Here is a 12967-nt window from a genome sequence, read left to right on the forward strand (position 1 = left end):
AGAATAATAATTTAGAGTGCAATATCACTTGCATGTCAACAGATTCAGCATGGTATACAGTGATTACATCACCTCAAAGTTGAACAGTATTCGCTCTGGTGCCAAATTAAAAACCAACAGTTTAGTTTTACTATATTTGAAATGAAGCCCCCATAGCAGAAACTTCATGCAACAAAAATGAGTACAGCTTAATCCTCAGTCCTCCTCAGCATGGTGAATGCCAGCGTCCAAACGTTTCTGGTTCTACTCTTTGCTGGAGGAGATGGGTTGTATTTGATTCATTGTACAGTTTGTAGTTTTCACTCTTCTCTTCTTTCTTGTGTGATTTTGTGCTTTGAATGGTGTTAAAATATTCCTCTTCTTCTTCACGCTTCTGCAGCCACTATTTTGGTTCATCCCCAGGCATTCATGGTGCATCTATAAACAGCAGCAACACCTTTTACTCTCATGCAGCCCCAAATCATCACACTCCACATCATTCACTGTCAGGACTATGCGTTCACTGTGGCTGTCCAGACCAGGTTCACACTAAACATGCTGGACTCCATCTGAGCTAAACAAATGTGTCTTGGTCTCATGAGCTCCCAACATTCATCAGACTTTTTTCATGTCCTTCAGCATTTCATTTTCATTTTTGTTTTTGTTCTGAACCACAACAAGTTTTCTTTCTTTTTTCCTCACACTGCCTGAGCTTCACGGAAACAGCCAGATTGTGAAAGTAATTCACTGTCCGTGGTTATTTTAAAAGGACGACCGCTGCAGCCCTGATTAGTGCTACTGTACCTCCTGATTATACTGCTCGAGTATGTAGACCCCTACTGATACCATCTGTAGGCACTTGGAAAAATGTTGTCCTGGTTAATTCTAATCTTTGTACATGAATAATCAAAGAAATTAAACTTTTCTTTCTTTATGATTTATTGCGTTACACCTGCATCATACTGCACAAAACACATTTTTGTGTTCTTTCTTCTTCTAGCCAGTGTTGTGCTGTTTCAGTAGAGATGCAGGATTTTAATTTGCAGAGAAATATGAACCCACATTGACCAAAAATAATTTGGGGTTCAGACCATTGTGGAGGGCTGCTGCTAAAAATGTTTATATGATACTAAGACTGTTCTTGTTGCGATATAAAGCGATCAGCACTTTTCACACAGTACTTTTTTTTTTTCTCTCGCTCGCACACAACACACACTTCCTGTTAAACCATCAGTGGTTTTTATCTGACATCTCAGTGTCACTCTTGCTCAACACCTCCATGCCGTCAGACCTGACCTCTCTCTGCTCTACTCTGTCATTTTACCCACCAGAATCCAGACACAAGTCGCCTCTATGGCATCGGCCAGCAGCGTCAAGTGGAGCTCACAGCTGCTGTTCCTGGAAATCGAGCTGTGCTGAGAAAGCAGAAGTTGCCGTCCAGCTCGGTGGATGTCTGCGCGTTGCTCGTCAGTCTTCTCTTCGCCATGGCAGCAGCGATGCCGGTGTGTTACCACGGCGCCATCAGCAGGAAGGAGTGCGAAGACCTGATGGCAAAGAAGAACAAGGATGGAGCTTACCTGATCCGAGACAGCGAGACCATCCAGGGAGCCATGTGTCTTTGTGTCTAGTGAGTATTCTGCAGCACACTGAGGCGCTGAGGCAGCAGGGCTTACCTTTAACGCAAGCATTTACTTTATTTTCCAGCTTTATACACATTTGTAGAGTTAACAACACTCCTGATATTGTGTTATTTCTAACACTGGTGCCTGGTAAGGTGTTTGGATTGCTTTGACCTCAGGGCCAGCAGCGTCCCTCCAATGTGTCGTCATTACAGATTCACGCCGTGCATCCAAACCTTGTTCAGTTTCTCAGGGTAAACCTCATATGTTAATAAATAGCAGTCAAAACCCTGTCAGTCAGTGAAGAATGAGGTGAATTTAACAATCTCAAAGCCGTATAAGGTAAAACCTAAGACCATGATTGTATGTTAAGAGTTAATATTAGTACAGATTTAATTATTGGTGTATATATTGTGTTTAGAATTAACATAAGATTACACAATTAAAAGAAAAGTGCAGAAGAAAATTTGCCACATGTGCCAAAATGTCTTTATATTGACGTTTCTGTGCCTCCGTAGAGAACTTTATTGTGATCAAAGGAATTTCTACAAATGAAATAAAGCCGTAATGCAACATACAACGAGGTTTGGTCAGAACAGCTTTGGATAAAGCCCTCAGATCCTTCACTATCATAGAAGTGCTGATGCAACAATGTGAAAGCAAAACTTCAAGTTGTGCATTTTAAGTCCTTCTTGTGTAAAAGTGCAGAATTCTTGTAATTAATTTGGATGCAGCACCGTGCAGGAAGTTCTGTTTTAATGTTCTCTGTTGTTTTGGGGCAGAAAAAAAAGGCAGAAAAGGCACCACATGTGTTTAAAATGTGTAATATATCTCCTGTTTACAACCACATGTACTACTAATACATATACAGTTGATTTTCAGTAGCAATAATAATCCCCAAAAGGACTTTTAGTCATGTTTTATGACCTCCTTCACTTTCCTCTGCTTGCCACAGTGTTTTCTGTGGTTGAAATGAGACTGTGGTTGGTTGCGGCCACAGTTTATTTTCTCCATGATGTGCCTTTATGCATGAGACCGAACGTACAGTAATTCTTATGCACCAACAAATATCATCTTTATATTTTCAGTAGGAAAACGTGCAAGAAAAAATGCTTTCAACGGGCCGCTGTGATGCTTCTCCTGCAGCTGCAAGAGAGGATTCAGACTTGTTGCTGTGAAGCGCCACAGTCATGATCATGGTTCTGCAAAACTTCATACCAACAACATGCATCTTTGTTTGTGTTTGCAGCAAACAGAGGGTGGTTTATACCTACAGGCTGCTTCAGGCGCGCACTGGACACTTTACTCTGCTGGTAAAAACACACAAACACACACCACACATGTTGCACATCAACATTTGAGGCTGTAGTTGGTTCTCACTCGTCTCCAATCGGTGCGCGTTCAGTCGTCTTGCTTTCATTTTGCAGCATGAAGGTCTGAATGCTGTTTGAAAGCGTCCAGACTACAATAATTCAATTCTGTTGGTAAAATTCGGAGTTCTTTGCATGTAGAACTTGTAGCATTCAGCAATACTGAAGCATTTAAAGTTAGTTCTTACTTTATATTTAATCAAATATTTCCTAATTTAAAGTTATTGGCATTTAAGGGGTTAAAGTCGTGAAACTGAATGAATATTGGGTAGTTATGATGGTTAAAAACTAGTTCAAATTTCCCAAAGTAAAGTCTCCTAACATCACCAATATTGAAGTGTACTAAATCTAAACACACTGAAATCAGCCGGTGTAATCAGCCGGTAGTATTTTGGTCTGTGAAAAAAGTACGGCCGACATGCAGTTAGTTCTCAGACGCACGAAAGCCGCTGCAAAAAGGAGCGAGAAACCAAAATAAGTGGTTAATCTGCGTTTGTTTAACAGGCTAAAGTTCAACATGCAAACATTTCCTGTTATTTCATGCCATTTGATAGATTAAAATTATCTGTTATGTTCAAGTAAATAAAACCCCAAACTAACAAATGTTGTTAAAAAAAAAAAACCTACGATGCGATAAGATAAGCCTTCATTAATCCCACAGTGAAGAGTGCAAATATTTAGGAAACATCACCAACAAAATACAAATAAACCAAAAATGTACATAAGTCTTAGTTCAGATTGTCCCAATTCCAAAACGAATATATAATGACTGAAAAGAAGCAGCCATCTTTTAGATATAAGTAGCATAAGTGGTCTCCAATTGATAAAATGCTTTCAGTGATCTCTAAATCGGTGAAACTTTATTCATACAGAACCTTTCATGTGCGTTAGTGTGACTCAAAGTGATCCACAGGTGGCTGACAAACCTATCATGAAACAGCAGGAATAAAAACTAACACATGTGAGAAGTAAAAATGATAAAACCCTCACAAAGTGCAGCCACGTAAAACGGAGTGTCGTCGGCATACGTGCAATATGAATAGAACATTTTAAACCAGTTGGAAATCAGATTTTTCTGGTTTCTGGCTGACAAATGTTGATATTTAGGAAACTTTTTAAAGAAAACATACCCTTCCAACCTGCCGGCAGATTTCAGGACAGATGGTTAAAACATATTTAGGATGTTTCCATGAATGAAACTTTACCAGAAACTAAAGCAGGCTGCATCATCGTCCTCAGGGCATTCGACATATTTGTCAGTCGGAGCAAATTTTAAATTATTTTGGCTATTTTTTTGTCACTAGAAGGACTGGGCGACCCGAGGTTAAGCTTTGAGCAGTTTGATTTCTGGCTCGTCCGACCTTTGCTGCATTAATTTCATCCCATCTAGTGTCTGTATCTGCTGACGCTATGACTAAAATCTAAAAGCTGAAGCAAAGCGCTCTTATTTTGAAGAGGATTATGTCGCTTTGAGATATAAGAGACAAAAAGAGTCCTAAATATAAAATGTTTTTCTAGAACACATGTGCATGAACCTTTAACCCTCGCTGGTCTGAATGCAGGACCAGTGATGATTCTGCAGCTGTATTTTAAATTAAAGTCCAAAGGAAACAGGAGGGGAAAGGAAATATTATGTGCGTACACACATTTCCCTGTGGTCTGTGTTGAATCTGACAGATAATTTTGACAAATTGAGTTGAGACATATAGTCTTGTTTTAATTTAATTTTATTATTAATTGCTAATTGAGCTTGTTTCAGTGCACCGCCCAGAGGCAGCTACTTGTATTTTCATCATGCCCCCACGTGTGAGGACAATGAAACTATTCTATTGTATTCTAATGAAGCTGCTTTAAAGCTACGTGACATCTTTGAGATATATTAAGGAACTAAGTATGAGTACTAGTTGAAAATTTGGTGCTGAGGACATGAGGAAGTCAGGCAATAATTTATTGAGAAAATGAGGAAAATTGTATAAATTGTACAAATCGTGATCGCGTGGGACAGATTTACACGTTAAATTTGATTTGGTTGATATTAATTGTCATTGAACACAAACTTTCAACCGTATTTTCAGCGACACGGTCAGAAGATTTAGGCTGAGTATTGTTAGCTTTATGTTTCAGATGTTATTTTATTATTACTCAGATCACCTAAACTGTTGAACTACTGGTAAAAATGAATTGTAACTACACACACATTACAGAACACACATAAGTCATTGTATTGACACTTCATGTGTCCTGAACTTATAAAGCTTTGAGGCTCAAAATTGCTCCAAAGTGTGAAATTTAACCCACTTTAAGAGCTCTAATGCCAGAAATGTTGACAGTATGAAGGTAAAGCTTTGCGTGGCGTCATTAAGTATACCACACTTGTTGAATCAGCTGATTCTGAGGAGGGCAGATGTGTTTTTTAAAAATCTTTTTAGCTCTTTAGAACTCTCACACCGACTGAGGTGTTTGTCAGCCCTTCAACATCTGTCAGAAGCCCAGATATCAAGCACAGATCAGAGCACATCTGGGCCTATTAAAGGAACATTTCAGCCCCGAGATGGAAACTGAGTCAGCTCACCCCCGTGACACAGGAAACTCCTGTGACGTCGATTCAGACACAACAACAGCAGGCTGATTTCTCTGGGGATGACTTTTTCCACCTCACTCCTCCATTTTTCCGCCGATTTTAAAGGCGTCTGTTGAGTCTGTAGTAACGGCTGACACGCCGCCCACCAGCCCGAGCAGCTCAGTGACGACGTCTGAATGAAACATCAGGAGATTTATAGTTTCTGCAGGATCCGTATTTTACACGTGTGTCATTTTGTGGTTGTTTGAATGTTTAAGGCCTCGTTTCGTTCGTTGTCTTCCACATTTCCGTCCTGTTTTCACTTTCCACTCCTGATAAATATCACTGTGGGCTCTGTAGAGTTCTTATAATGTTCTTTTATTTGAGTGTTTTAAAACATCTTTTCCATATCTGTTTGGAGAAAGAAAATTTGGCCTTTTTTTTTTTCTTCTTTTCAAATGAACAAAATAATTACTTGGATGAAATTTTGCCCGGTCATTCAGAAATCACTCATGAGCCATTATGAGGGTTTAGCGGTTTTAAATTTACTTGTTTTTTTTGCCATTTTTCCAGATTGTTGTTCTTCTTCTTCTACGTCTCTTTTATTGATTCATGAATTCATGAAGTGACTTTTAAAGCGAGAAAGTCCGCTGCTTGTTCCGTTGTGTGGATTCTCAGTTTCGTGATGGATAGATGTCTGAGTTTGTTCTGTTGGTTGCACAGAACCAGACGGTTAGAGACGTCGTGTTGAACTCTGAGACAGACAGATGGGCGTTTGTTTTCCTTCTTTTCTGACATTCTACAGACAAGCCGATTAACTGGATGGAATTTTGCACAAACATCCACGATGCTCCAGATATTAGTCATCGTGAGGTTTCACTCTTCAACTTTGTTCTATTTGCACATTTTTCTACGTTGTTGTTTCTCCCCTTCTTCTTTTCCTCCTGTTTTACTGATTATTTAGTTGCTGAAATAATATTTAAAGCAGCTGAATCCTCAGCTTTGCTTGTTTCACTGTGGAGATTTGCCGTTTAAAAGCTTTATAAGCTCTTTCAGTTTGAAGACGTCACATGACTCTGAGACAGATAAATGGGCATTTTTCCCTTTTTTTTTCCTTTTCAATTCAACTAATTGCTTCACTACATATTTTTTTTGCTAACATTAACAATGCTTTGAAAATAGCAGCAACGTGAGGTTTTTGTTTTTGGTCTTTTTCCTCCTGTATGTTGAGCTTCTTTCACCATTTTATGTTACTGTTGTTTTACTTTGCTTTGCTTTGATTTGTATTTTACCAATTATTTAATTACTTGACTCATGTTTAGGGCACATAAAAACCCAACTGAAAAACTTTCACTTTGGCCTGTTTGTCAGACAAAACAGATATTTTCTGGCGTTTAACAATCAAAAAAACATCAATTTACTGAGAAATTTCACAGGTCACTCGTTAATAATGACAATAAATGTTAGTGAGTGTGAAGGCCAGATTTTACTGAAGTTTGTCTCGTTCACACACACTGCCAAACAGAAACACAGAGACAAAACCACAGACATCAGTGGAGATTACAGTCGTGTGATTGGCTCCTTGTTGACTTGATGCTGTTTCTGCAGGCGGCAGGAGGTCAGGAGGAGGTGTTCTTTAAGACTCTGGACGATCTGATCCGTCACTATAAGAGGAAGAACCAGGGTTTGGCCGTTCATCTGCGCCACTCGATCAAACGGAAGACGGCCCTGTTGATCAAAACCATAACGCCGCCCGAGCCGAGTCCTCCAGCTGAAGAGGTGGAAGAAGAAGAGCACGACTACGAGAGTACGTCACCTTTTCTTTCTCTGCGTCCTCTTTGATTTATGGCTTGTTTGACGTGTTTCTACCTTTTTTTTCTCCTCTAGATGCTCCGAGCTCCTCTGACTACGTTGAGGTTCTTCCTAATCAGTCCACTCAGCTTTGAACAGAAGCAAAGACACTTGAGAGGACTGAAGGACTCGCAGACTGGATCTGAGTCAGGATGGAGATTCATGGACATGCTGTTTCTATACAAAGTCAAGTACAGAACTCGTCGCATCCTTTCACTTTTTTTACCTTTCCCCCGTGTTTGCAGTGCATCGATGCGGAGCTGAATTATTCTCAGACGAACCTTTCTGCAAACATACACGATGCTCATCTGAAAGCGAATGTTTCTCCACCGCGTGGCCGAGGAACAACATTCGTGTTCCTCTGAGGATGAACTGTGATAACTTTGGGGATGCTTTTCACTTTTGGAGCCAACATCTGGTTTAAATTTGAGTTTGTGCAAAGCTTCGGTTTGTTACAAATACCTGCACAACTGCTCACGTTATGCATCCACGCTAGCATTGTCAACGTGCATGTAGGTTTATTAGAATGAGGACATTTATAGCTTCTAACATGTAATTTCCCTCATTCTGGTGACTTTATATGCGCCTTTTATGCAATTTGTTCCTTTTCTGCTTCAGTTTATGGCAGATATGTCGTTATTCAAGTGAAGGAGAACACACTGACAATTCAGAATATTTTGGAATATTTCTCAGATCTAATTCCAGAATAGATGCAATGGTTGTATGAGCTTGTAGTTCGTATTCTAAGAGTAGAAAAAAGCTGTTTTTTTTGTTGTTAAATGTTAATATCCATCCATTATCTCTACACCACTTAATCCTCACTAGGGTCATGGGGGGCTGGAGTCTATCCCAGCTGACTCAGGGTGAAGGCAGGTTCACCTGGACAGGTAACCAGTCTATCACAGGGCTACACTTAGAGACAGACAACCAAGCACACTCACATTCACACCTACGGACAATTTACAATCACCAATTAACCTCAACATGTTTTTGGACTGTGGGAGGAAGCCGGAGAACCCGGAGAGAACCCACGCTGCACGGGGAGAACATGGAGACTCCACGAAGAAAGATTCGGTTGCGAACCGGCGACCTTCTTGCTACGAGGCAATGGTGCTAACCACCGAGCCACCCTGCAGCCCTAAATGTTAATATGAAAATGCTAATTGTTCTAAAATTAATAATAATATATGCATTCATCTGAAATGAGGCACATAATCTGGATAGCAGTTTGTTATTTATGATACTGAGAGAACAACAAAGGTCTGACGGTTCATGTGGACTCATAAACAGATTTATCCTGGTTTTAAAGTGGCTTTTGCTCCGCTGGATGCAAAAACCAACAGAGACTGTTTTGTTTTTGATGTGGTCCTGCAGGAAGACACTTTTCTTTGCAGACATTTCTGCCTGTGAGGATTCATTTGAGAATTTGTACGAGTTTTAAGTCTGTTGGAAGAAGCAGATTCTGTTTACTTGAGGTTTTTTTTTTTTTGCTTATGTTGTGACTTTACAGCAAATCTGTCGGCAGACTTGATCATCTAAGCTCCTGATAGATAATGTAGAACGTGCTTTTTTTCTAGCTTTATCTTTGATCAAAGCTTTTTCAGTCAGGACTACGTAACGCTGTAAAGAAAGAGTTTGAATTTAGTTCCTTTAAATGTGACAACTTTAACCTGCATGAAGGCTGGAATTCGCTGCTTTCGGACAAACATGCAGCATTAATGAGACGCTCGCTGATTTTGGGAAACCGTCGTCCAGGTGGACTTGAAGAATGTGACGTTTAGTGATGAAGTGAGCTTTGTACACATAATAAGATCAGATTAAAACTGTGCTACTGTGAGATGGATGAAAATCAGATGTTTTTACTCCTGTCTTGTCTCTGCCTGCTGTTTGTGAGCGTTTATGAGGATTTGTGTTCTTTTGCTGACAGCCTTCACAGTAAACAGTGAACTCAGCCTTGACCCAGAATTTAACCAGACCGGTGGCCATGACAACCACGTGGTTAAATTTGGAGTGTAGTGCAGCAGACCTATGAATTGTTCAGAGAAAGAATAGTTTCCACATCTGTTCTGTTTCATTTACATTAATGGAAAATGGGCATGTGACGTTTTTCTCTCCTGTGGGCAATCAGACAGGTGTTGCTGCATGTTTTAAATAACTGCCTTACTGTCTTGCACTGTAGTAACACATTATTTTTAATTTTTGTTACTTTAAGCACTTCTGCTGCTGCTTATTGTGGCTTCAAACAACAGCAGTGAGACGACAATTCTCAGCTTTTTGAACCCATAACTGCATGTTTTCTGGACTTTTAATGGAACTTCCTCTTCACTTAATCTAAGTGTTTTCTAAATATGAACCTGTTTTAAGTTGGTTTTCATTTGACTATTACATGCGATTAAAGTTTCAGTCTTGTAGGTACCAAAACCCTGAAGTCTGACGTAGTCCACATCCTTTCTGTGCACTTAAAACATGGCTCGAGGAGTTTTGTTTGAGTTCACGCAGGACAAATGCTGAACTTCAAACACATGTGATACTGAACGTGCCGACGCCTGTATGGACAAACTATCAGCGCACATCCTGTCTGTTTTCACACCCCTCCACTACAGACTCAACTCTCAACTCTATATTTCTTTCTCATTTACCCTTTTCTAAACATTCATAACTTCTTTTGAACTTTGAGGTAGTTTATTGGTTGAAAAATTTGTGTTGTGGCTAAAACAGTGTCTGCTAAAGTTTTGTGTAAATTCTAATCAAGCGAACACAGCAAAGTCATGACAAAGACAAAATGGAAAGAAGTGCGCGGTGGGCTTTGAAACTGTCAGCAGGGTCTAACCACAGTTTCCATTGAAACAGCAAGACACGAACTCACGTGGTCCTACTGTCCGCTCAAGTCTGCAGCAAATTGATCTTATGTGATCAAACTGGAAAATGTGGTGAGTAATTTTAATGTCTGCTGTTTTCAGCTCATATTGTCCACAAATGCCACAGATGCACCACCGTGGGGGTTGATGCTCGGAAGCTGGAGGTAGTTTGTCTTCTTCTTTTTTTTTTCTTTTTTTTTTTTAAACCCGTCTACTCCTTAAATGCATCTAATAAAAGCAAAATGGCAAAAATATAATAAATAAAAAACAACAAGAAATTACAGTGCAGCCTATTCAGATGATCTTTGATAACTCAAGATTCAAGAGTTTTATTGTCATATGCACAGCAAAACAGGTAGTTGTGCTACACAATGAAATTCTTACTCTGTTCAATCTCCCGAAAAAGACGACACATTAAAAATAAATAAAGCAAGCAACCACGTATTTTAGAAAAGAAAAGCAGAAAATTGACCGATGAGCTAAATATTAATTACAGGATTACCCTTACAAGTCTGAAATTGACTGGACTGGACACAGAAAAAGAGACACGTGAAATCTAATACGATCCAGCCCAGGGACACAACCCCCTAAAAATACACATCCATCCATGATCTATACACCGCTTAATCCTCACCAAGTACACTCGCATTCACACCTACGGACAATTTAGAATCACCAATTAACCTCAACATGTTACAGCAACTCAACAACTGTGGGAGGAAGCCGGAGAGAACCCACGCTGCACGGGGAGAACATGGAGACTCCACACAGAAAGATCCCGGGTGTCCTCACCGGGACGCGAACTGGCGACCTTCTAGCTGCGAGGCAACAGTGCTAACCACTGAGCCACCTTGCAGCCCCAATGACACGTTGCTGTGGGAAAAAAAACATTAATTAGGTCGGTGCAGATATTGCAACAGACCCGCAAACCACGGAGTTAAACAGCTCCACTGTATTTAAAAATGCAACAGTCTGTGGTGGACCTTTGAACGGTTGCTGCCTGGACTGCAGGTGTTTGCTGGTTTGTTCAGTGTTGAATATCTAAATAAATACATAAATAAATCAATACTCCTATGAAATAAACAAATGAAGCAATTAACATATGAGTAAACATTATAGGTCAATAAATAAAGTTTTTCTTTTTTTTTTTTTTTCCAAATGGCTAATTTATTGTATTTACTCATGTCACATTTGTTTTAAAAAGCTGTTTGCCTCTAGATCACATGTAAGGAATGCTGTTTTATTCAGTGTTTAAGAAAGTAATACACAAATATGTACATATTTTTCAGCTCATGCAAGAAAACTCAATGAAGTAAAATTTTTGGGGAAAAAAAAATCTTAAATTAGCTTAAAATTAATAAATACTACAAAACATTACCAGGACACACAGCTTCCCATAAACAAACAGAAAAACAAACAATTTAATTTAATTTAATTTAATTTAATTTAATTATTTTATTTTATTTTAAACTACGGTGATTGGCTCTAGCTTACGTTACGTCCTCTCCAGTTCTCGCCCTCAAGACCTCTATGAGGGGGAGATTGAATTTTGTTAATTTTAATTACTTATAAATATGCCATTAAACTACAACATGTAGTTTGATTGTGATATCTTATCATCTTGTTAATATAATAAATTAGTTTGTATAGCACAGTAATTAAGATTAGCTTCACACCCGTAGATTGAATGCGTCCAGTCTCCCCTTCCTCGGACATGGTTCGTTCCTCGGCCGTTCGAAGCTGGAAGCGGGAGGAAGTCGCTGCCGTGTTGCCGGTTGTTGATGTTTCTCGGAGGAAGAAAAGTCACCGCAGGTAGTCAGCACCAAACAACAAGCACTGAAATGTTTCATGTAACGCAGAATTTTAAAACCCACGACCATCTGTTCATATTTAAGGCCACTTTTTTTTTTTCAATACTTCGCTTCCGTTTCTGTCGTCATAAAACTAAGACAAGTTTGCTAGCTAGTGTTAGCATCCTGGAGGTTAAAGGTGGACGCCGGTTGAAAGCTTAGTTTTAAATGTGTTTTCTCGCTGAAACAGACTTATAGATTGAAGTTTTTACTCTGCAGATGGACGTGACGACGTGTTTGAAGTCTCTGCTGCTGGCTATCCAGCAGTACCGAGACAACAGGACGGCGCAACACGCAGCGCAGCTCCAAAAACAAGTGGAGGTGAGCTCTGATGTTAGCTTACTGTCTGCACCACAAACCCACTGTATTCATCCATCAAACAAGGAAATGACATCAGACTGATCTTATGATCCCTCATGACAACCTGCCGCGAGCACAGGTGTGGTTTCAGCAGCTACATCAGGATGGAGCAGCTTTGTGGGCAGTTTTGTCAACAAAGTGCACTAACTTGCTGTGAAGTCTGTTACATTGCTGTTTAAAAGACAAGATTTTTCAACAATATGTGCCCCCTGTCCTTTTTCCGTACCACACAAAACCAAATACAGTGAATAATATCTGAAAATAATCACAGTCACAGCAAGGCATTTGCAAAAGACAAAGAAATGCAACACAGTAAACATGACATGCATGTAGGTTAAAAGAGTAAAATAAAAATAAGCAAAAGTATTAAAAAGACAGATAAAACAAGAGCATAAAATGCACCTTGCAAGGTATGAACAGATAGAATATTTTGTTCATCCCCAAAGGAAAATTACAGTTTTCAGCAGCAGTTCACACAATCAACAAAAGTAGCTCTTATTATTTGTGGCAACAACAAAAA

The 12967-nt window shown here is 39.5% G+C and overlaps 2 protein-coding genes across 2 annotated transcripts in view; both read left to right on the forward strand.

Moving 5' to 3' along the window:
* The first annotated feature begins 1264 nt into the window (after positions 1-1264).
* On the forward strand, positions 1265-8197 carry si:ch73-264p11.1 (SH2 domain-containing protein 1B). Its single transcript, XM_008279078.1, has 4 exons — positions 1265-1606; positions 2848-2911; positions 7137-7335; positions 7416-8197. Exons 1-4 carry the CDS (start codon positions 1464-1466, stop codon positions 7472-7474), a joined length of 465 nt encoding a protein of 154 aa, XP_008277300.1. The 5' UTR covers positions 1265-1463; the 3' UTR covers positions 7475-8197.
* Positions 8198-11966: 3769 nt separating this feature from the next.
* Positions 11967-12967, forward strand: part of cip2a (cellular inhibitor of PP2A) — a 26855-nt gene continuing 25854 nt past the window's right edge. Inside the window, exons 1-2 of the mRNA XM_008279090.1 lie at positions 11967-12049; positions 12307-12408. Of these exons, the coding sequence (XP_008277312.1) occupies positions 12307-12408 (102 nt within the window). The 5' untranslated portion in view covers positions 11967-12049. The remainder of the gene's footprint in view (positions 12050-12306; positions 12409-12967) is intronic.

This window comes from Stegastes partitus, unplaced genomic scaffold (assembly GCF_000690725.1).
Source record: "Stegastes partitus isolate 25-593 unplaced genomic scaffold, Stegastes_partitus-1.0.2 Scaffold143, whole genome shotgun sequence".
Taxonomy (NCBI): Eukaryota; Metazoa; Chordata; class Actinopteri; family Pomacentridae; genus Stegastes; species Stegastes partitus.